The sequence below is a fragment of the Erinaceus europaeus genome, chromosome 2 (assembly GCF_950295315.1).
Source record: "Erinaceus europaeus chromosome 2, mEriEur2.1, whole genome shotgun sequence".
Taxonomy (NCBI): Eukaryota; Metazoa; Chordata; class Mammalia; order Eulipotyphla; family Erinaceidae; genus Erinaceus; species Erinaceus europaeus.
The window spans coordinates 46,517,425-46,542,800 of NC_080163.1; the positions used below are offsets into that span (position 1 = coordinate 46,517,425).

General features: G+C 44.5%; 1 protein-coding gene across 17 annotated transcripts in view; it reads left to right on the forward strand.

The window, feature by feature from the left end:
- LOC103109855 (protocadherin gamma-C4) overlaps positions 1–25,376 on the forward strand; it is a 243,096-nt gene that overhangs the window by 115,053 nt on the left and 102,667 nt on the right. The window contains exons 1-2 of one of the 17 annotated variants that reach the window (XM_060179892.1): positions 6,234–9,817; positions 14,078–14,737. The exons of 12 other annotated variants lie outside the window; for them this stretch is intronic. In XM_060179892.1, the coding sequence (XP_060035875.1) occupies positions 7,394–9,817; positions 14,078–14,107 (2,454 nt within the window). In that variant the 5' untranslated portion in view covers positions 6,234–7,393 and the 3' untranslated portion in view covers positions 14,108–14,737. Of the gene's footprint in view, positions 1–713; positions 3,147–6,233; positions 9,818–14,077; positions 17,183–21,600; positions 24,218–25,376 lie in introns of those variants that run through there. 4 more of the 17 variants (XM_060179853.1, XM_060179799.1, XM_060179772.1 and 1 more) reach the window with 4 other exon arrangements.

Here is a 25,376-nt window from a genome sequence, read left to right on the forward strand (position 1 = left end):
GGCTTTGTATAAAAACTCAGTATGAAGGCTAGGGAGACATCCTAATGGTGGTGCAAGTGACTTTTAAGCCTGAGGGTTTATTTTATTTTATTTTATTTTATTTTATTTTATTTTATTTATGAGAAAGACATGAGGAGAGAAAACCAGACATCACTCTGACACATGTGCTGTCAGGGATGGAACTCAGGACCTCACGCTTGAGAGCCCAAAGCTTTATCACTGCGCCACCTCCCGGACCACAAGCCTGAGGTTCTAAGCTCTAGGATTCAATCCACCACCATAAACTAGAACTGAGCAGTGCTGTAGTTAAATAATGGTGATGACCTGGCTCAATAATAACCCAATGTGATACTCTCAATAACTTAGAAATATGATAAATACCTTAGGGAAGGTTTTATTATTTAAGATATGAAGTATATAAACATAAAAAATGACTTGGTAAGTTCAGATACCTATTGCTTTCATAGTTTAACCAAAGCAGCAGAGGCGGCAGTTTTCCTGTCTGGGCTCTGGGCGCCGCTGTTGGCCAAAGTGGGGAGCCCAGGGCTAGGTGTTTCCCCGCGCAGCCGCACAGCACTTTCCTCGGCTCACACTCGCTCACTGATTCCTCCTCTGGCAAAGACCACCTCCGAGGTGGAATAGAAAGCCTGCTGGGAGCTCTGGACAGCTGCCATAAGGATTCTCGGTGAACCAGCGTCTACAGACCGGTGAGCAGACTACAGGGAGCAGGAGGGATGGGGAGCGGCGCTGGGGAGAGGCGCGGGGCTGGCAGGCGGCCGGTGCTCTTTCCCTTCCTGCTGGCTTTGTTCTGTCGGGCGCTCTCGGAGCAGATCCGCTACCGGATGCCCGAGGAGATGCCCGCGGGCTCGGTGGTCGGGAACCTGGCCAGGGACCTGGGGCTCAGCGTGAGCGAGTTACCGACTCGGAAACTGCGCGTGAGTTCCGAGAAGCCTTACTTCGCTGTGAGCGCGGAGACCGGGGAGCTCCTTGTGAACGGCAGGCTGGACCGGGAGCAGCTCTGTGGCAAGAAGCCAGTGTGCGCTCTGGACCTGGAGGCTGTCGCGGAAAGCCCGTTGAATTTTTATCACGTGAGCGTAGAGATTGGGGATGTCAATGACCACACGCCGAAATTCACGCAAAACTCATTTGAGCTGCAAATCAGTGAGTCCACACTGCCAGGCACGCGATATATATTAGAAGTGGCAGAAGATGCAGATATTGGCTTAAACTCTCTGCAAGATTATAAACTTTCTCTTAACCCTAGTTTCTCACTGGTAAGTAAGAAGAAGCAGGATGGCAGTAAATACCCAGAACTAACATTGGAGAAACCCTTAGACCGTGAACAGCAGGATCACTATCTTTTAGTTTTAACTGCCTTGGATGGTGGAGATCCACCTCTCAGCAGTACCTCTGAGCTGCTGATCAAGGTCACTGATGCCAACGATAACCCCCCTGTATTCAACCAAGAGGTGTACAGAGTCAGCCTTCAAGAAAACATGCCCCCAGGTACCACTGTACTGCAGGTTTCAGCCACTGACCAGGATGAGGGTGTCTATTCAGAAATCACGTATTCCTTCCACAGATCCGAGCGAATTTTCAGTTTAAATTCAAAAAATGGGGAGATTACAACTATGACGAAGCTAGATTTTGAAAAAACCAAGGAATACTCAATAGTGGTGGAAGGGAGGGATGGTGGAGGGATGGTTACACAGTGTACAGTTGAAATTAATGTTCAAGATGAGAATGACAACAGCCCTGAAATTACAGTCCATTCTCTACTGGAAATGATTTTGGAAAATACAATTCCAGGAACACCAGTAGCTTTGATCAAAATACATGACCAAGATTCTGGGGAGAACGGTGAGGTTAATTGTCGATTAGAGGGTGAAGTCCCATTTCAAATAATCCCTACGTCCAAAAACCTGTATAAATTGGTAATAGACGGTATCCTTGATCGAGAGCAGACACCTATATACAATGTCACCCTGACAGCCACCGACAGGGGCCAGCCGCCCCTCTCTTCCAGCATCACCATCACTCTTCACATTGGCGACATCAACGACAACCCACCAGTCTTTGCCCAGCCCTCCTACCTGGTGCAGGTGGAGGAGAACAACCCGCCAGGCGCCTCCATCGCGCAGGTCAGCGCCTCCGACCCCGACCTGGGCCCCAACGGCCGCGTGTCCTACTCCATCGTGGGCAGCGACCTGGCGCCGCGCGCTCTGGCGTCCTTCGTGTCGCTGAGCGCGCAGAGCGGGGTGTTGTTCGCGCAGCGAGCCTTCGACCACGAGCAGCTGCGCGGCTTCGCGCTGACTCTGCAGGCCCGCGACCAGGGCTCGCCCGCGCGCAGCGCCAACGTGAGCCTGCGCGTGCTGGTGGGCGACCGCAACGACAACGCGCCCCGCGTGCTCTACCCCGCGCTGGGCCCCGACGGCTCGGCGCTCTTCGACACGGTGCCGCGCGCCGCGCAGCCCGGATACCTGGTCACCAAGGTGGTGGCGGTGGACGCCGACGCGGGACACAACGCCTGGCTGTCCTACCACGTGCTGCAGGCCAGCGAGCCCGGACTCTTCGGCCTGGGGCTGCGCACGGGCGAGGTGCGCCTGGCCAGGCCCCTGGGCGACAGGGACGCGGCCAGACAGCGCCTGCTGGTGGCCGTGCGCGACGGGGGGCGGCCGCCCCTCTCTGCCACCGCCACTCTGCTGCTGGTCTTCGCAGACAGCCTGCAAGAGGTGCCGCCCGACCACCACCTGGGCGAGCGCCCTCCTCGCGCTGACCCGCAGGCCGAGCTGCAGTTCTACCTGGTGCTGGCCTTGGCCTTCATCTCCGTGCTCTTCCTGCTCGCCGTGATCCTGGCGGTCGCCCTGCGCCTGCGCAGCTCCTCCAGCCTAGAGGCCTGGGGCTGCTTTCAGGCTGGTGTCTGCTCCAAGTCTGCGCCTGCTGTTGCCCCCAACTACAGTGAAGGAACTTTGCCCTACTCCTACAACCTGTGCGTTGCCCAAGCTGGAAAGACAGAGTTTAATTTTTTAAAGTGTAATGAACAATTAGGTATAGGACAAGGTATACTTTGTGATGATTCTTCTGGGACATTATTTCCACCTTTTAATTCCACTGAATCAACTTACCATCCTGAAACTCAAGTAGAGGTAAGTTTCATTTAATTGTCTATTTTTCATCACTGGCGTAACTTTCCATATTTAAATGAAACGGTTTTCCATTCCCAAGTGTAATGAGTCAACTTAGTTTCATAGCCATTCAGTATCCCTACCTCCTTTATTTAATGGGAGTAGTGATTTGGGAATAGTTACATAAAATAAAATACAAAACCCCCTACTATATTAGGATAGTTGAGAAACTCAAAAAACAAACTACCCATTGTCTTTTTCAATACTAATGAATTTTAAGGGGGGGTGGGCAGTGGCACCTCTGGTTAAGCACACATATCAACATGCTCATAGACTGGGGTTTGAGCCCCCACTCCCCACCTGCAGGGGGAACACTTCATGAGTGGTGAAGTAATTTTACAGGTATTTTTCTTTCTTTCCCCCTTCCAATTTCCCCCTCTCAATTTTTCTCTGTCCTGTCAAAAATAGAAAAATAAAGGGAAAAAATGGCTGCTGAGAGCAGTAGATTCATAGTACAGGCACGGAGCCCCAGCGATAATCCATATATATATAATTTTACCAATTAATGGTCTCCTTTAATATTTGAATTTTTGCCATACACTAAAAATGTTAAGTTTGAGGTAACTGTAAACTTTATCCTTTAAAGCAAAGAAACTAACACTAGTGGACCTGCAAATGAGCTCACTTGGCTAGTGTGCCTGCTTTGTTCTGCTTGCAGTCCTGGTTCAAACACTGTCCTGTTGCAGTGGAGGAAGCTTCAGTGTTATGTTATCTTTTCCCTTCTCACTATATCTATCTATCTGAACAAGCCTGGAGCAGTGAAGTCCCAGCAATGACAAAAGAAGAAGAGAAAAAAAGAGAAAGGAAGGGACATATACCAGATTCCTTTCTTCACTGATTTCACTGGTACAGTTCCCATTCCTTAAGTTTATTCTTCATGTCAAAATCTTAACTATGTCTGATGCTTTGAATCTCTTAAAAATGGAAGAAAAGGGGGTCGGGCAGTAGTGCAGTGGCTTAAGCGCACATGGCACAAAGTGCAAGGACCGGCATAAGGATCCCAGTTTGAGCCCCCAGCTCCCCACCTGCAGGGGAGTCGCTTCACAGGCGATGAAGCAGGTCTGCAGGTTTCTATCTTTCTCTCCCCCTCTCTGTCTTCCCCTACTCTCTCTATTTCTCTCTGCCCTATCCAACAATGAACAACATCAACAACAATAATAACCACAACAAGGCTACAACAACAAGGACAACAAAAGGGGGGAAAACGGCCTCCAGGAACAATGGATTCATGGTGCAGGCACTGAACCCCAGCAATAACCTTGAAGGCAAAAAAAAAAAAAAACTGAATAAAAATGCTATGTGTATGTGAGAAAAATACATTCAGAGACCTCATCAAACTATCCAAATTATTACTAAGTCCCTTCAAGTTTTTATGAATGCAAAATCATCACTTTTATAGTTATCAGGGAAAATGTGATAAAAGAAAAGAAAATACTATTGTCTATCACTTCCTCTCATTTATGACATAGTTTTGGGGATGAGGAGGAGAAGGCACTGGATTTAACTTATAGCTTGAAGTCATAAACATTAATGACAGGAGGTTTTCTCATCATCTTGTTATCTGTAAGAAGAAAAGAGAATACTGGACTATCTGTTATAAGACAAACTACTGATTAATTCTAGGTACAAAGTTGCCATGCATAAGTATATCTTTTGATTGATTTTCCTATGAACTGTTTTTCTAGAAAATTGCAGAAGTAATCTTTCTATATTCTCACTTACTATTTACTTTCATGGGGAAAATAATTGACAGTATACTGGCTATTACATGTGTATAGTTTCTTTTTAAAAAATTTTTATTATCTTTATTTTTTTATAGAAACAGCCAGAAATCAAGAGGGAAGGAAGTGATAGAAAGGGAGAAAGACAGAGAGACACCTGCAACACGACTTCACCACTTGCAAAGTTTTCCCCCTGCAGGTGAGGTCTAGGGACCTGAACCCAGATCCTTGTGCACTGCAATGCATGCACTTATCCAGGTGTGCCACCACCTGGCCCAGTTCCTTTCTTTCTTTCTTTCCTTTTTTTTTTTTTTTTTTTTTTTTTTTTTTGCCTCTTACTGCTGGGGCTCAGTGCCTGCATTATGAATCCACTGCTCCTGGAGGCCATTTTTCCCATTTTGTTGCCTTTGTTGTTGCACTTATTGTAGTTATTACTGTTATTGTCATAGCTGTTGTTGGATAGTACTGAGAGAAATCAAGAGAGGAGGGGAAGACAGAGAGGAGAGAAAGATAGACATCTGCAGATCTGCTTCACTGCTTGTGAAGTGACCCCCTGCAGGTGGGGAGTTGGGGGCTCAAGCTGGGAGCCTTACACTGGCCCTTGCTCTTTGCACCATGTGCGCTTAACCCCCTGCACTACCGCCTAGCCACTCCTGTGTATAGTTTCTTATCTTCCCATGACAGATGTCTGCACTTATCTCCCACTACCCAGCTGACAACTTCCTTCACCACTGTGCACTGGTTCTCTAACCCCCTTTCAATTCTCCCATGATTCCTTCTTTAGAGTCTTTGGATCTGATGGAATATACTTTAGATCGTCTAAGTTTGATCCATTTTTTTCCCTTTAAGTCCTACCCACTTGTGATATCATATGGCATTCTTCCTTCTCCTGGCTTTGATGTCACAATGTGATTCCTTCAAGTTCTGTCCAAGATGTTGATCTCATCATCTTATGACAACAGTAGTATTCCATTGTGCATAGAATACAACTTTCTTAATCATTCATCTGTTCTTTGGACATTGGGTGGTTTCCATATTTTGGTTATTACAAATAGTGCTGCAGTGAACATAAGTATGCATATATTTCTATGGCTATGTGTTTTTTACAGTTTTCTTGGAAAGGAAATGTCAGGTAGTATGGCAGATTCATTTCTAATACTCTGAGGAATCTATAGACTTTCATACAGAGGATGAATCAATTTATATTACCACTAACAGTGTGACAGGGCTCCTTTATCCTCGTGTCCACTTTAGCACTTTTAATTTCTCTCCTTTCTAAAGTATGGCGTTCTCACTTGTGAAGTGGAAAGTCTTTCTTTGCATTTATCTGATAACCTTTTTCAGTTCCTTTTAACATTTGTTTCATATGTTTATTGGTCATCTGAATATCTTCTTTATTTTGCAGTCTGTTCATATACTCCCCCCACCATCTTTTAGTGGTGTGTGTGTGGGTGGTGGTGGTGGTTCCTGAATTTTATGGGTGCTTTATTTTAGTTTTGGTGCATGGTGTGCAAAAAGCTCACATTCAGTAAGATGTCTTTCTGTTTTGGAGTATGTTACTTTGGCTGTGTAGAAGCTTTTCAGTTTGATGTAGTCTCATTGGCTTTACTCTTGCTTGTGTTGTCCTGCACTTTTAACTTTTAGTGGCAATAATTTCTCCAACATCTGGTGCCTTTTTCACAATCATTACATAACTTTAAATGATTTTTAGAAAAAGAAGTTTAAGACTACTACTACTTTCTTGATGAAAGGTTTGACATGGAAACCTGTGTTTCATTGTACAGCTTTCTCATTTTAATATTCCAGATCCCATATTCTGTGCACACAGGATATATTCACATAGAAAATCAAAAAGAAAAAAGAAAACTCTATTAACAAAACTTATTAAATAACTTCAAAATGAATAGTCATATACATTCATTCTATAAATTATGTATTACATGTTTATAAGTATATACATAAATTACATTTGGAAAATATTTCAGAGAACAAGATAACACATGAAAAATTAGAGATTATAGACAAGAACATTAGAATCATTTTTACATCAGGGAGAGAAGTAGAAATTTTTTGAATTACAAGAATAATTTAACCACAAAAAGATAACCAGAAATGGTAATTGATTTTTTTATATATGATGACAAGAAACAAAGAAATCTAAAACCGTGTTAGAAGAGAGTACTTTATCTCCCAAGGATTTCCTAGCTCGATGGGTGTAGTAACTGCTTAGGACTCTGTGCGTCGCTGTTCACCAACTCTGAGAAAAATTCATTCCCATTCGTTCCCAAAGCCAGAAAGTGAAGCTACACAGAAACCCACCAATCCCCTAAATGTAATCCCAGACTATGACAAGACTCAGCCTCTTGATTTTGGACACTCCGGATTTATCTTAAGGAAAAATACCACATTTGACAGAAGAAAAGATAACCTAAGGAATCAGAGTAGGCAGAAAGCATTCTGGAAAATACTGGTATTGAAGCAACAACAATGGATACTCCAAAGAATTGCGGGCACCTCACAGGACTGCTCCTGCTGTGCGCGCTCCTGGCCACACTAAGCGAGACCAGGGCCAGCCAGATCCACTACATAGTTCTCGAAGAGACAGAAAAAGGCTATATCGTGGGGAATATATCCCAGGACCTGGGACTGAAGCCCCGGGAGCTGACGGAGCATGGAGTCCGCATCATCTTCAGAGGTAAGACACCGCTTTTTGCTCTGAACCCCCGAAGTGGTAGCCTGGTCACCGAGAGCAGAATCGACCGCGAAGAGCTCTGCGCTCAGAAGGCGCGGTGCCTGGTGAACTTTAAAATCCTGGTTGAAGATAGAGTGCAACTTTATGGCATAGAAATAGAAGTTACTGATATAAATGACAATATCCCGAAATTCCATGCTGAAAATCTGGAGGTGAAAATTAATGAGATTGCTGCGCCCGGAACTCGTTATCCACTCCCAGAGGCTGTTGACCCGGATGTGGGCGTGAATTCCCTACAGAGCTACCAGCTCAGCCCCAACGACCATTTCTCCCTGGATGTGCAAACTGGAGACGACGGAACTAGGAACCCAGAGCTGGTGCTGGAGCGCGCCCTGGACCGGGAGGAAAGGGTTGTTCATCACTTGGTGCTCACCGCCTCGGATGGCGGTGACCCGCGTCGCTCCAGCACGATGCACATCCAAGTGACAGTGCTGGATACGAACGACAATGCCCCTGTTTTTGCGCAACAGATTTACCGCGTAAAAGTCCCAGAGGACTTGCCCCCTGGCACCCTGCTGCTGACTGTCAGAGCCAGCGACCCAGATGAAGGAAGCAATGGAGAAGTGACATATAAATTCTGGAAAATCAGTGAAAAACAATCTCCGTTATTCCAGCTTAATGAAGACACTGGGGAAATAGCAATAGCAAAGAGTCTAGATTATGAAGAATGTGCTTTTTATGAAATGGAAATACAAGCTGAAGATGGTGGAGGATTGAAAGGACGGACCAAAGTGTTCATTTCAGTAGAAGATGTAAATGACAATAGGCCAGAAGTGATTATTACATCTTTGTTTAGCCCAGTGAGGGAGGATGCTCCTCAAGGAACAGTAATTGTTCTTTTCAATGCTCATGATCGAGACTCTGGGAAGAATGGTCAAGTTACCTGTTCCATGCAAGATAGTCTACCCTTTAGGTTAGAAAAGTCGGTAGAAGATTATTATAGATTATTGACTGCCCAAATTCTTGACCGAGAGGAAACATCTGACTATAACATTACAGTGACTGCAACAGACAGAGGAACACCGCCCTTGTCCACAGAAATTCATATTACTCTGCAAGTAGATGACATCAATGATAATCCACCTGTTTTCTCTCAAGCCTCTTACTCAGTCTACCTCCCTGAGAACAATCTGAGAGGCATCTCAATCTTCTCTGTTACAGCCCATGATCCTGACAGCAATGAGAATGCCCGGATTATTTACTCACTGGCTGAAGATACTATCCAAGGGGCACCTATTTCCTCATATGTCTCTCTGAACTCTGACACTGGTGTGCTATATGCATTACACTCTTTTGATTTTGAGCAGTTTCGTGATCTTCAAATGCAAGTGAAAGCAAGAGACAGTGGGGACCCAACACTCAGCAGCAATGTGTCACTGATCTTGTTCATACTGGACCAGAATGACAACTCACCTGAAATCCTGTACCCAGCCCTCCCCAGTGAAGATTCCACTGGAGTGGAGCTGGCACCCCGCTCTGCAGAGCCTGGATACCTGGTGACCAAAGTGGTGGCAGTGGACAGAGACTCAGGCCAGAATGCCTGGCTGTCCTACCGCCTGCTCAAGGCCAGTGAGCCAGGGCTCTTCTCAGTGGGGCTGCACACAGGTGAGGTGCACACTGCCAGGGCCCTGCTGGACAGAGATGCTCTCAAGCAGAGCCTGGTGGTGGCAGTGCAGGACCATGGCCAGCCCCCTCTCTCAGCCACTGTCACACTCACTGTGGCCATAGCTGACAGCATCCCAGATGTGCTGGCTGACCTGGGCAGCCTGGAGTCTCCTGCCAGTCCTGGAGATTCTGACCTCACACTCTACCTGGTGGTGGCAGTGGCCGTGGTCTCCTGTGTCTTCCTTGCCTTTGTCATCGTGCTGCTGGCTGTCAGGCTGAGGCGCTGGCACACATCCCGCCTGCTCCAGGCTTCAGCAGGTGGACTGGCTGGCCTTCCTGCCTCTCACTTTGTGGGTGTGGATGGGGTGCAGGCTTTCCTGCAGACCTATTCCCATGAGGTGTCCCTCACTGCAGATTCCAGGAAGAGTCACCTGATCTTCCCCCAGCCCAACTATGCTGATACTCTCATCAGCCAGGAGAGCTGTACAAAAAATGAGCCTTTGGACATTTCAGATGATTCCAGGTTTCCTATAGAAGACACCCCTTTGGTTCCTGTAAGTTCATTTTTTTTCTTTACTTTTGATAACAGTTTGTTATTAATATACTCATTATATAACTTTATACTAAGTATTAAAATTTTCTCTAGCATCTACAGGAGATAGTTATTGGTTACAGTGTTAATATAATCTTCACCTTCCTGTTAACCTATAGTAAATGGAAACCTTTCTCATGAGCTGCTATCACTTTTTATGTCATTTTCTGTTTTCTTTTTTAAATTTTTTAAAGATTTTTAAAATATTTATTCCCTTTTGTTGCCCTTGTTGTTTTATTGTTGTAGTTATTATTGTTGTCGTCATTGTTGGATGGGACAGAGAGAAATGGAGAGAGGAGGGGAAGACAGAGAGGGGGAGAGAAAGATATAGACACCTGCAGACCTGCTTCACTGCTTGTGAAGTGACTCCCCTGCAGGTGGGAAGTCGGGGGCTGTAACTGGGATCCTTACACTGGTCCTTGTGCTTTGTGCCACCTGTGCTTAAGCCACTGCACTACCGCCCAATCCTTGATGTCATTTTCTTATTGATAAAAGTCTTGGCAGGGCTAGCTACCAAGATTCTGTACTAATTCTGTAGGTTCTTATTACATTCCTAAAATTTACTGTTGTCCATTTCCAATGGTCCCATTGTGGAACTCTTGCTCTAAAAATATTTTTTCTTTTTTCTTTTTTTTTTGCCTCCAGGGTTATTACTGGGGCTCAGTGCCCACACCATGAATTCAGGGCTCCTGGAGGCCATTTCCCTTCCCCTTTTTTTTTGCCCTTGTTGTTGTAGCCCTGTCGTGGCTATCATTGTTGTTGATGATGTCGTTCATTGTTCAGATATGACAGAGAGAAATGGAGAGAGGAGGGGAAGACAGAGAGGGTGAAAGGTAAACACCTGCAGACCTGCTTCACCGCCTGTGAAGCGACTCCCCTGCAGGTGGGGAGCAGGGGGCTTGAACCGGGATTCCTATGCCGGTCCTTGTGCTTTGTGCCATGTGCGCCTAACCCGCTGCGCTGCCACCCGACTCCCTGTAAAAATATTTCTACAACTGATGGTAATTTGAAAAGGTTAAATTAATGGGCTAGCAAAAGCACTCTTTGACAAACAAATGAAACCCATATTCACTGCTTCTATTCCTCTGTTTCTGTGACAAGATAAAACTCCTTTAGGTGATGCTTTTCAGATTATACTCCTGCAGAGATTGTTTGCATTGAAAGATCATTTCAGGGCCAGGTAGTGGTGCACCTGGTTGAGCACACATTTTACAATGCACAAGGACCCAGTTTCAAGCCCCTAGTCCCCACCTGCAGGGAGAAAGTTTCTCAAGTGATGAAGCAGGGCTGCAAGGGTTTCTCTGTCTCCCTCCCTTTCTATCTCCCCCTTCCCTCTTGATTTTTGATAGTCTCTATCCGATAAATAAGAAATTAAAAACATAGAAAATGAGTAACAGAAGTTTGATCTTCCTCAAAGGTTATCATTTTAAAAATCATTATTTATTTACATATTTACTAATTTCTATGAGACAGACAGAAATCTGAGCACTACTCAGCTCTCATTTATAATGGTTGGACCTGGGATCTCTGATGTCTCAGGCATGCAAATCCTGTGCTTTATCATGTTCATCTATCTCCCTAATCTAGAAATGACCTTTATTAGTGATTAGTGATTTATAGTCAACAGTACAATTAGATAGTTTGTACATGTGTAACATTTCTCAGTTTTCCATATTTCCATTCAAACCTCACTAGGTCCTCCTACCATCATGTTCTAGGACCTAAACCCTCCTGCCCCACCCCAGAGTCTTTTACTTTGGTGCAGTACACCAGCTCCAGCCCAAGTTCTCCTTTGTGTTTTCCCTTCTGTTCTTATTTTTCAACATCTGTCTGTGAGTGAGGTCGTCCCATATTCTTCCTTCTCTTTCTGGCTGATCTCACTTAACATGATTCATTCAAGCTCCATCCAAGATGGTGAATAAGGTGAATTCACCATTTTTAATAGCTTAGTAGTATTCCATTGTGTATTTATACCACAGCTTACTCAGCCACTCATCTGTTGTTGAACACCTAGGTTGCTTCCAGGTTTTGGCTATTACAGATTGTGCTCCTATAAACATAGGTATACACAAATCTTTTGGTGTGACTGTGTTTGGTTGTTTTGGATGTATCCTCAGGAGAGGAACTACAGGGTCATAGAGTAGGTCCACTTCTAGCCTTCTGAGAGTTCTCCAGACTGCTCTCCACAGGGGCTGGACTAATTTACATTACCACCAGCAGTGCAGGAGGGTTTCTTTGTTACCACAGCCTCTCCAGCATTTGTTGCTGCTACCTTTTCTGAGGTATGACATTCTCATAGGAATGACGCGGTATCTCATTGTTGTCTTTATGCTGTTACTCAGATTCAACCCATTGTAAGGGAAAAAATCAAATATTTTCAATGAAAAATTTAATATCCTTAAAGACTTTAATCCTTATACTACAATGTCAAATTACTGATATTTAATTACTGTCAAATTACTGATATTTAAAATTCTTTGTGTGTTTTCTGCTTAGTGAAGTGGGGTTATGAGTTTGAACAGTGTAAAAGGATAAAGCAAAGGAGATAAAAATAATCTTCAAATCTGTTACTTATACGTCTATTCTCCAACTTAAAAAAATAATTTGTTATTCTTCTTTTTAGCCTTTATTTATTGGATAGAGACAGCCAGAAATCAAGAGGGAAGGGGTGATAGAGAGGGAAAGATACAGAGAGACACCTGCAGTACTGCTTTACCACTTGTGAAGCTTTCCCCCTGCAGGTGGTGACCAGGGTCTTGAACCTGGGTCCTTACGCATTGTAACATGTGCGCTCAACCAGGTGTGCTACCAACTGGCCCCTATTCTCCAACTTTTGAAGCTGAATATAAAGCAAGGTATGATAGATAATTCAGACAGACATATTCCGGAACTGCAATGAGCTTCTGTGGCTAATGTACTATTTAATTTGGTCATAAACATAGTGTCATTTCAAGTATTGCCTCAAACTCTAGATGATGTTGAAGATAAACTTGAAGTTGACTCCAAAATCTATTCCAAACATTTTACCTATGGCTAGAGATAACTGCTGACATTTCTGTGCAAATAGAAAACTCATTAATCTTTGAAATTATTTTTTGGAATTTACATTACTTTATAGTTATAAGGCTATAAAGTCAACATTTCATAAACCCATGATGACTTAAAGACATTAGGGCTAAAGAAATAGTTCACTAGGTAGGGTGCAGCATTTCATTGTGTTCGAACACTGTGCGGTGTGTACTTGTGTAACTCCAGTACTGCAGTGTACACTAGCCAGGACAACACATGAGAGTTGCTATGACAATAGATGAAGCTTTGATGCTGTGGTCTTGGCCTCTCATTTCTCTCTATGAAAGAGGTGTCTTGGAGTAGTGAAATTACACATACAAGATATACATATATATTTCAGATATTCTATGTCCTGTTTTTAGTAGGAAATAATTCAGCACCCTTCAGATTATGTATTTAACTATACAATAGGTAAAGTATCATTTAAAACTTCTCCCCTGGTGAGTAAATCCTAACACTAGGCACTCATAAGTATTAAAAATGTGTCAATCTGATGGGCAGGGGAGATATCATAATGGTTATGCACAAAGCCTTTATGTCTGAGGCTCCAAAATCCCATGTTCAATCTTCTGTACCGGGATAATCAAGTCCTGATCAGTGCTCCAGTAAAACTAAAAAAAAGGAAACAAAAAAATAAAACATTAATGAAGATTTATACATGGTATGTGACTACTTTTCTCAAAACAAAAATATCACTTGCTTTTAAAAACAGAACACTTGCTCATTCCACAGATAATTACTTAGGGTGTAGTAAATACTGAATTTGGTTTCTAAAAAAAACTAGGTATAATTTGTGCATTGGTAACAGATATGGCAAAATTTGCACACAAGATAAAAATTCCTGTTCATTTTTTTAAAATAAGAAATACTTGGATTTTCATGTTCTTTTTTCTTTAGATTTTATTTATTTATTGATGAGAATGATAGGACGAGAGAGAGAAAGAACCAGACATTACTCTGGTACATGTTTTGCCGGGGCTTGAACTCAGGACCTCACGCTTGAGAGTCAAGCGCTTTATTCACTGTGCCACCTCCTGGACCACTCCTGTTCGTTTTCATGTATTATTTTAAAAAGAAGAATTAATCAAAGCGTCTTGGATTTACTTCAGAATAATGATAAATTGCTATGTTCTTATACTGATTCTTCTTCCAGTTGAGAGATGGTCAAAAGAAGATTAAATAAAAAGGGACCAGGCAGTGGCATACCTGGTTGAGTGCACCTGTTACCCTATTCAAGGAACCTGATTCAAGCCACCATCCCCACCTGCAGGGAAAGCTTCATAAGTGGTGAAGCAGATCTTCAGGCAACTCTCTGTCTATATTCTTCTCTATCTTCCCTTCTCAATTTCTGTTCTGTCAAAAAATAATGAATAAAAATATTTTTAAAACTAAAATATTTCCCACGTTTATATGAGGCTGAAATTTTTATAACAACTTTCTTTAGAACACTAATGTAGCTATACGTTGTATTAGTACGGAAACACTAAAATTTGGGAAATCTGCATGTCTGCATTTCAAAGGGCAACATAATATATAGTCTAGAGATAAACTCAATTCATGTCATGCTGCGGTTCCACATGGGGCCTCTGGGAGCCGCTGTCCGCCAGTGTCAAGCTAGCGTCCACACCCGGGAATACTCAGACTCATGTCTGGGAATTTCTGCGCCGCCAGTAACAGAGAGAGAAAAGAAAGCCATTTAAGCACTAGGGCTCCGGGCCTTACAGAATTCTTGCTCCGCCATAGTTGGAGCGAATGCTTTCTAGTGATACTGTAGGTCGCAGTTTCTTCACTTTCCAGAAAAGACCCGGGCAGAGCAAGACTAGAGAGCACAATGGGAGGGAGCTGTGCGCAGAGACGCCCCGCCGGCAGGCGCCAGGTACTGTTCCCCTTCCTGCTGCCTTTGTTCTACCCTGCGCTCTGCGAGCCGATCCGCTACTCCATTCCTGAGGAGCTGGCCAAAGGCTCGGTGGTGGGGAACCTCGCCAAAGACCTAGCGCTCAGTGTGCAGGATGTGTCTGTTCGGAAGCTGAGAGTTAGCGCGGAGAAGCTGCTTTTCCACGTAGACGTGGAGAGCGGGGACTTGCTAGTGAAGGACCGAATAGACCGCGAGCAGATATGCAAGGAGAGAAGACTCTGTGAGCTGCAGTTGGAAGCCGTGGTGGAAAACCCTTTAAATATCTTTCATGTCGTTGTGATTGTTGAAGATATTAATGACAATGCCCCTCAATTCGATAAAAAGGAAATACATTTAGAAATTTTTGAATCTGCTTCCACGGGTGCACGTATATCCCTTGACCCTGCCACTGACCCGGATATAAATATAAACTCAGTTAATGATTATCAGATAAATCCTAACACTTATTTCTCATTAATGGTTAGAGTTAATTCAGATGGTGTCAAATACCCAGAGTTATCTTTAGAGAAATCCCTAGACCATGAAGAACAGACATCTCATCATCTGATGTTGACTGCTTTGGACGGAGGGGATCCACCACTAAGTGCCACCACTCGAATAGAAATCTATGTCAAAGACACCAATGATAATGCCCCAGTGTTCAGCAACGAAGAATATAGAATCAGTGTCAGTGAAAATCTGCCCCCTGGGTCCTCCGTGTTGCAGGTGACAGCCACTGATGAGGATGAAGGCATCAATGCCAAAATAAACTACTACTTTAGGAGCACTACTCAGAGTACAAAGCACATTTTTAGACTGGAAGAGAAAACTGGTATAATTAAGAACAACCAGTTTTTGGATTTTGAGGATACAGAAAAATACACCATGGAGGTGGAAGCAAGGGACGGAGGTGGTCTCTCTACTCAGTGTAAAATAGTCATAGAAATCCTAGATGAAAATGACAACAGCCCAGAAATAATCATCACTTCTCTCTCCAATGAGATTCTGGAGGATTCCCACCCAGGAATGGTCGTGGCGCTCTTCAAAACTCGAGACCGGGATTCTGGGGAAAATGGGAAAGTTATATGTAACTTAGGTAGAGACGTCCCATTTAAGATTCATTCCTCTTCTAATAATTACTACAAGTTAGTGACAGATGGAGCCCTGGACAGAGAACAGAACCCGGAGTACAATGTCACCCTGACAGCCACCGACAGGGGCCAGCCGCCCCTCTCCTCCAGCATCACCATCACTCTTCACATTGGCGACGTCAACGACAACCCACCAGTCTTTGCCCAGCTCTCCTACCTGGTGCAGGTGGAGGAGAACAACCCGCCAGGCGCCTCCATCGCGCAGGTCAGCGCCTCCGACCCCGACCTGGGCCCCAACGGCCGCGTGTCCTACTCCATCGTGGGCAGCGACCTAGCGCCGCGCGCACTGGCGTCCTTCGTGTCGCTGAGCGCGCAGAGCGGGGTGTTGTTCGCGCAGCGCGCCTTCGACCACGAGCAGCTGCGCGGCTTCGCGCTGACCCTGCAGGCCCGCGACCAGGGCTCGCCCGCGCGCAGCGCCAACGTGAGCCTGCGCGTGCTGGTGGGCGACCGCAACGACAACGCGCCCCGCGTGCTCTACCCCGCGCTGGGCCCCGACGGCTCGGCGCTCTTCGACACGGTGCCGCGCGCCGCGCAGCCCGGATACCTGGTCACCAAGGTGGTGGCGGTGGACGCCGACGCGGGACACAACGCCTGGCTGTCCTACCACGTGCTGCAGGCCAGCGAGCCCGGACTCTTCGGCCTGGGGCTGCGCACGGGCGAGGTGCGCCTGGCCAGGCCCCTGGGCGACAGGGACGCGGCCAGACAGCGCCTGCTGGTGGCCGTGCGCGACGGGGGGCGGCCGCCCCTCTCTGCCACCGCCACTCTGCTGCTGGTCTTCGCAGACAGCCTGCAAGAGGTGCCGCCCGACCACCACCTGGGCGAGCGCCCTCCTCGCGCTGACCCGCAGGCCGAGCTGCAGTTCTACCTGGTGCTGGCCTTGGCCTTCATCTCCGTGCTCTTCCTGCTCGCCGTGATCCTGGCGGTCGCCCTGCGCCTGCGCAGCTCCTCCAGCCAAGAGGCCTGGGGCTGCTTTCAAGCTGGTGGTGTCTGCTCCAAGTCTGCGCCTGCTGTTGCCCCCAACTACAGTGAAGGAACTTTGCCCTACTCCTACAACCTGTGCGTTGCCCAAACTGGAAAGACAGAGTTTAATTTTCTAAAATATAGTGATCCCTTCCATTCCACTCAAGACATAGTTGGCAGTGATTCTCCTGGGGCTTTATTATCACTTCATGGTAGGAATGATCTGGCCTCACATCCTGAGACTGTAATGCCGGTGAGTTTCATTTTCATATCTTCTGTAATGTTCTAGTACTCTTTCATATTTTAGTTGGACTTCAAGTAATATTATAGTCGTCTATATAGCTCTTAAGCACTATCTTGTCTTCTCATTGCTCGTTTTGTTTATATATATTTTTCAGGATTTATTTAGTTCATTTAATTCCCAGTATCAGTAAATTGAAGTATATCTTGCCAAATTTAGTTAGCAACAGAAGCAGTGAGCTTGTCTTCTTACCACGGACATAAACAATAATCTAGCTATCAACATATGCTCACATTTAAGGTGAAGTTTACATATCCTGTTTATATCCTTTTAAGTTTATTGCTATTGGAGCAGTCATTGAATATCTAAGGTAATCCTTTAAATATTTTCTACAAATGCTCTTGTAAGTTTAGTTATCTTTCTTTACTTGTTTTAATCAATTTACAAAACTTGAAGCATATGAAGGTTCGATGGTGAACAAAATTCTGTGAGTTTTTTGTCAAGTTATAGGTGTATACATTGTTCTTCAGACTGGAGTAATAACTTTGCTTCTACTGATAAGGTTTTGGAGGCCTATAAAACTAATATAGGTAGTCAGCAGTAGCGCAGTGGGTTAAGCATATGTGGCACAAAGCACAAGGACCTGAGTAAGGATCCTGGTTGGAGCCCCTGGCTCTCCACCTGCAGGGGAGTCACTTCACAAATGGTGAAGCAGGTCTGCAGGTGTCTCTTTCTCTCCCCCCTGTCTTTACCTCCTCTCTGTCCTAACCAACAACAACGACATCAATAACAACAATAACTACAACAATAAAAACAAGGGCAACAAAAGGGAATAAATATTTTTAAAAACAATATAAACTTTATTCCTACAGAGTTTTTCCCCCTCAATTTTGTTCCTACTGTGTTTTCTTCCTTCCTTCCTCCCTTCCTTTCTTTCTTTTTAATTACCCTTTCCTGAAGCTCCAATTGTGCTCTTTTCCAATCTTTATTCTCTTCATTGTAAGACAAAGACATTCCTTGGTAGTCTGGCAGTAGCATAGGATAAGTGCACGAGGGCACAAAGCACAAGGACCGGCATAAGGATCCCAGTTGAGCCCTGGACTCCCCACCTGCAGGGGAGTCGTTTCACAGGCGGTGAAGCAGGTCTGCAGGTGTCTATCTTTCTCTCCCCCTCTCTATCTTCCCCTCCTCTCTCCATTTCTCTCTGTCCTATCCAACAATGAGGACATCAATAACAACAATAATAACTACAACAACAATGAAAAACAAGGGCAACAAAAGGGAAACTAAATAAATAAATAAATAAATAATTTTTTAAAAAAAAAAGACAAAGACATTCCAAGAAAGCAAATTTAAAGTGCCTCTGTTTCTGATTGTGTGATTGTTGTTTTCGACGGGTTATGTTGTTTTCACAGGGCTAGCTTCACGGGCGGGTAACAGACGACCAGGGACTCATGGCTGGGTTGTACGCAGTATCTCTTTATTCATGCAGGACGCAGCACAATCTAAGACGAGCTAAGCTAAACTCAAGGTACTCTAAAACTCACAATGCTGTCTTTATATATACTTGCCAAGTAGGGTGGAAACAGGATGTGACATAGAGAGGGTGGAGAGAAAAGTGACTGGCGAAAATCAGAGTGTGACAAGGAGGGGATGGAGCAGGTGAGAATCCTATCACTGAACCACCAATGCCCTGGAGGGAGGTGCTTGTTAACAGTGGTTATGTAAATAGAATGCAGTGGTTATGTAAATAGAATAGTGTTAAGCAGGGGGGATTTAAACCAAATGAAACAGAAGGGGTCTCATGCATACCAACATGTGATATATATTTTTTGGAAACAAAAGATAAAAATCTAACAAGCATTCCATACTTGGGGCCATAGTGACCTTTCTGCCAACAGGGTTTTCACTGGGGCTTCACACCTGTGTGCCTCCATCACCCTACTTTTTTTAATAGAAGTGAGAGACAGAGAAGGAGAGAGAGAGGTATGACACAACACTGCTCCACCTTCCTCTTTACATGATCCTCCCCTTTTTGTATATGTGCATGATGCTCCCTTGTGGTGGCAGGGACACAAACCCAGGTCCTCACACATAATAAAGTGTATACCAGGAATTCTACTTCCTGATCCCACAGTGACACTATTTAATGTCCTGTTCCATATACATAAGGAAGTGAGAATTGCTGTTGAATTGGTTGGCACATGCAATTGAAGACGTAGAAATTGCATTACCTTGAGCTTTCATATAAAATATCAGAAGATAGGGAGATAACTCAGTACTAAAGGACAGAAAGAAGCTGAATGTCTGACACATCAGGCTTCATCCCTGACACCTTCATTTAGTCTCTCATAAAAGTAAACAACACCAGCCGGATGATAGCGCACTTAATACAGGGCACACTTTACCATACACATGGACTCAAGTTTAAGCCCCCAGCCACCACATGGGAGCACCACAGGAGTGGAAACTTCACAAATGATGAAGCTATACTTTTGTGTCCTTCCTGCCTCCATTTCTGTCTTTCATCATCTATCTGGACAGGGGGAAAGAGCCCACTAGAAACAGTATAATCATAGAGGCATGAAACCCCAGTGAAATCTTGATGGCAAAAACAAACAAGGACAATATAGCTCACCTGGGTAGTGAGTCTGCTTTGTCATGTACACAAGTCAAGATCCAGCCCTGGGGAAGTTTGGTACTGTGGTATCTTTCCCTCTCCCCCTCTGACTCTGTCTATTTGGAAGAGTCTAATGGATGATGATGACGACAAAAAAAAAAAAGAAAGAAAGAAAAGAAGGGGCTAAAAGGCAGCTTATAGGTAGAGTGTGTGCCTTATCATTTGCCCCCAGGTTTGAACCTCTGAACCACACAGGAATGCCATCATGCTGGAAAAATTCCCATACCACTCTCTTTCCCTCTCTCTATCTGAATGGAAGAAGTCAGCCTAAGAATGGCGAAATTGTACATGCAAGAGTCTCCTTGCACTGAAAAAAATAAACAGATGACTAGAATAAAATAAACTGGATTGAGGAGATAACACACTGACTTATACAACAAACTTTCATGCTGAGGATCTTTGCACCACCACGAATTAAAACTGATTTGTGTTCTGGTCATAAAATAAAACAAAACAAATTGTCAGAATAAGAGACGATTTATCTTGGCATCAGTGCTCTGATGACAACAGATAATCTGCCACACTCTTTAAAAAAAAGGGGGGGTCAGGCGGTAGTGCAGTGGGTTAAGTGCACATTGCGCAAAGCACAAGGACCAGTGGTAAGATCCCGGTTGGAGTCCCCAGCTCCCCACCTTCACAGGCAGTGAAGCAGGTCTGCAGGAGGTGTCTATCTTTCTCTTCCCCTCTGTTTTTCCCTCTTCTCTCCACTTCTGTCTGTCCTGTCCAACAACAATGACATCAGTAACAATGATAATAACAATCACAACAATGGTTAAAAACAACCAGGGTAACAAAAAAAGGGGGGATGGCCTTCAGGAGCAGTGGATTCATTGTGCAGGCACTGAGCCCAGGCAATAACCCTGGAGACAAAAAAAAAAAAAAAAGTACATCACTATTTCTAACATTGTTTTTAAAAATTGTAGCCCGTGAAATTCTTGCACATATTTCTTTTACTATTACACAGACATGTTCCTTTTAGTTTTTGATTACCTGTTCATTTAAATCATTAAAATTAACTGCCATACTACTACATATGTTATATATTTCTATAATAAAAGTACATTTTTCAAAAATGATGTATTAAAGTTCAATAAGACTACTTTAGGAAGTAATTTGAAAATACTTTTTACAATCTTAATTGTATAAACAAAATCTAATTAAATTTAAAATTAAATCTAACTATAAGACATATATCATATTCCCTTGTCTGTGGAACATAATTGGGCCGTTTTAATCATAGTTGTAGTTAAAATTATAAGAATTTTAATATGGACAGCTCATAAGAAATAAAACAATCATTATCTTTTATTTTTGTTTTTATTACCAGAGCATTGTTCAGTTCTGACTTAAAAGTGATTTCCAGGATTGATCCTGGAATCTCTAGTGCTTCAGGCATGAAAGTCTTGCGCAAACTGCTGTGCTATTTCTCTCTCCTACCCTAGAACCATTATTTACTTTTTAAGTAAATTTCTACTGGGAAATTGTGTTGCGAATATGTATTTAACCAACTGTTTTTCTTTAACTACCTTATAATACTTTCATTCCACTTTATCTTACCCAGTGAGAAACATACAAAAAGGTAATTGATTTCAGAATATACATCAAAAGACCAAAAGAGTCATATAAAATAAATTAAAAATGTCCAACAACGAGAAAGTGTTTTGTTTTCTTTCCTATGCATAATGGTTGCAATAACATGCTAGGGCTCTGAGTGCCGCTGTTCACCTACTCCGAGGGAAACGTAACTGCACCCAATCTGGATTCTCACAGCTCCAACTACTCAAAGCTCCACAGTGCCTACAAGCAGCTACCCGGGCTACTGCAAAACTCACTCCAGAATTTAAGGACTAAAGACATTCCCTGAAGCCTGACAAAGAAAAAGGACCTGGTCAAAACAGGACCTGCCCAGTGAGGACTTTGCAGGAATTCCGAGAGACTAGACAATGGCAGCTCAAAGAAATCGCTCTGACCGCAGCACAATGCTTCTGCTCTGCCTTTTCCTCGGAATTCCGTGGAACACCCAAGCTCAGCAGATCCGGTACTCCGTTCCTGAGGAGTTACAGAAAGGCTCGTTTGTGGGCAATATTTCCAAAGACCTGGGTTTGGAGCCCCAGCAGCTGGCGGGGCACGGAGTCCGCATCGTCTCCCGAGGTAGGACGCAGCTCTTTGCTTTGCACCCGCGCAGCGGCAGCTTGGTCACCGCGGGCAGGATCGACCGCGAGGAGCTCTGCGCTCAGAGCGCGCGGTGCCTGGTGAGTTTTAACATTCTTGTGGAAGACAGGGTCAAACTTTTCGGGGTGGAAATAGAAGTGACCGATATCAATGATAATGCCCCCAAATTCCAAGCAAAAAATATAGATGTAAAAATTAATGAAAACGTCGCTCCTGGAATGCGTTATCCTCTCCCGGAAGCGGTAGACCCGGATGTGGGCGTGAATTCCCTACAGAGCTACCAGCTCAGCCCCAATGGCCACTTTTCGCTGGCAGTTCAAAGTCGTGCCAATGGGGTCAAGTACCCAGAGCTTGTGCTGGAGCACCCACTGGATCGGGAGGAAGAGGCCCTGCATCACCTGGTCCTCACTGCCTCTGATGGGGGTGACCCTCTCCGATCTGGCACCGTCCACATCAGTGTGACTGTCTTCGATGCGAATGACAATGCCCCTGTTTTCTCCTTGCCTGAATACCGAGTGAGTGTCCCTGAGAACCTGCCTGTGGGCACACAGCTGCTGACAGTCACTGCTACTGACCGAGATGAAGGGGCCAATGGAAAAGTGACGTATTCTTTCCGGAAAATATCTGATACGCAAACGTTGCAATTCCAACTAAACAAAGATACTGGGGAATTAAAAATATCAGAAAACCTAGATTATGAAGAAGCAGGTTTCTATGAATTAGAAATACAAGCAGAAGATGGAGGAGCTTATCTTGCAACGGCAAAAGTACTGATTACAGTAAAAGATGTAAATGACAACAGTCCAGAAGTGACCGTCACATCTCTTTTTAGTCCCCTGATGGAAGGTTCACCTGTGGGGACAGTTGTAGCCCTTTTAAATGTGCATGATCTAGACTCTGGGCAGAATGGACAAGTCACCTGTTCCATATTGGGGGATTTACCATTTAAATTAGAAAAGTCTATTGATGGTTACTATAGGTTAGTGACCCAAAGAGCCCTTGACAGGGAACAGACTTCCTCTTATAATATCACCATAATGGCTACAGATGGAGGAAACCCATCACTGTCAACAGAAACTCACTTCACTCTACAAGTGGCAGATATCAATGACAACCCACCCACCTTTTCTCACATCTCCTACTTTACCTATATCCCAGAGAACAACCCCAGAGGTTCCTCCATCTTCTCTGTGACCGCTTTAGACCCAGACAGCAAAGAAAATGCTCAGGTTATTTACTCATTAGTGGAAGATACCATTCAAGGTATACCTCTGTCATCCTACATCTCCATCAACTCTGACACAGGAGTCCTTTATGCTCTTCGATCCTTTGACTATGAGCAGTTCCGTGATCTGCAGATGTGGGTGATTGCCACCGACAGTGGGAACCCACCTCTCAGCAGCAATGTTTCGCTGAACTTGTTCATACTGGACCAGAATGACAATGTTCCTGAGATCTTGTACCCCACCCTCCCCACTGATGGTTCCACAGGAGTGGAGCTGGCACCCCGCTCTGCAGAGCCCGGATACCTGGTGACCAAGGTGGTGGCAGTGGACAGAGACTCAGGCCAGAATGCCTGGCTGTCCTACCGCCTGCTCAAGGCCAGTGAGCCAGGGCTCTTCTCAGTGGGGCTGCACACAGGTGAGGTGCACACTGCCAGGGCCCTGCTGGACAGAGATGCTCTCAAGCAGAGCCTGGTGGTGGCAGTGCAGGACCATGGCCAGCCCCCTCTCTCAGCCACTGTCACACTCACTGTGGCCATAGCTGACAGCATCCCAGATGTGCTGGCTGACCTGGGCAGCCTGGAGTCTCCTGCCAGTCCTGGAGATTCTGACCTCACACTCTACCTGGTGGTGGCAGTGGCCGTGGTCTCCTGTGTCTTCCTTGCCTTTGTCATCGTGCTGCTGGCTGTCAGGCTGAGGCGCTGGCACACATCCCGCCTGCTCCAGGCTTCAGCAGGTGGACTGGCTGGCCTTCCTGCCTCTCACTTTGTGGGTGTGGATGGGGTGCAGGCTTTCCTGCAGACCTATTCCCATGAGGTGTCCCTCACTGCAGACTCCAGGAAGAGTCACCTGATCTTCCCCCAGCCCAACTATGCTGACACCCTCATCAGCCAGGAGAGCTGTGAGAAAAAAGATCCCTTGTCTTTGTTAGATGATTCAAAGTTTCCTGTTGAAGATACTCCTTTGGTTCCAGTGAGTCTGCCTTTACTTTTCTTTTTTATTTTAAAATATTGATTGGTTTTGCTTTAGGTTTTACAGCATGATGATACAAGTCCAAATCTTTGTGTTCTTTTCACTTTTCCTTCCATTTCAATGCCATTTGTTTCTTGCTAAGACAGTGAGTAGAACTTGATGGTTTTTAAGGTTGGTATGTTATTATTATTTGTACATACTTAAGCCCAAGGAAGGCCTTTTGCTATAAAGCAATTATTGGGAGTCGGGCGGTAGCACTGCGGGTAAGCGCACATGGTGCAAAACTCAAGGACCAGTGTAGGATCCCGGTTCGAGTCCCAGGCTCCCCACTTGCAGGGTAGTCGCTTCACAGGCGGTGAAGCAGGTCTGCAGGTGTCTATCTTTCTCTCCCCCTCTCTGTCTTCCCCTCCTCTTTCCATTTCTCTCTGTCCTATCTAACAACAATGACATCAACAATAACAGTAATAACTACAACAGCAATGAAAAACAAGGGCAACAAAAAAGGGGAAAATAATTAAATACAAATTTAAAAAAAACAATTATTATTAGCCTTAGAAAGTCATATTTTATAGTGTTGCTTAGTATAATGCTGACAATTCCAAGATAAGACTTTTGTACAGTACCTACCAATGTGTATATTCTCCTGGTGGCCACATGCTGAAATATTAGGTAAACCTAGCTCTGATTTTGAGGGAAGGTCTAATAAGAATAGGTAAGTAGGTGGCCAGATGGTGGTGTACCTGGTTGAGTGCATGTGTTATAACGTACAAGGACCCAGGATCAAGCCACCTATCCCCACCTGCAGGGAGGAAGCTTTTTGAATGGTGAAGTAGTGCTGCAAGTGTCTCTATCACCCCCTTCTCTCTTGATTTCTGACTGTCTATCCAATAAATAAAGATAGTATTCTTTAAAAGAATAGGCTAACAGAAGAAGCAAAATCTATTAACCTCAATTAAAACTCAAGCAAAGACGTCTCAATGTCATTCTTTTTGAGGTTGTAGTGAAATAGTTTGCATACTATAACTTGTAGTGACAATTAAAATTAATCACATTTTCTAGAGATATTTTCATTTTATATTAACAATGCAAATACTTAATTTTTCCAAGTGTAATATGGTAACACTACAGCATCCTTTTTTGCTGTGACTAATTTTATTCC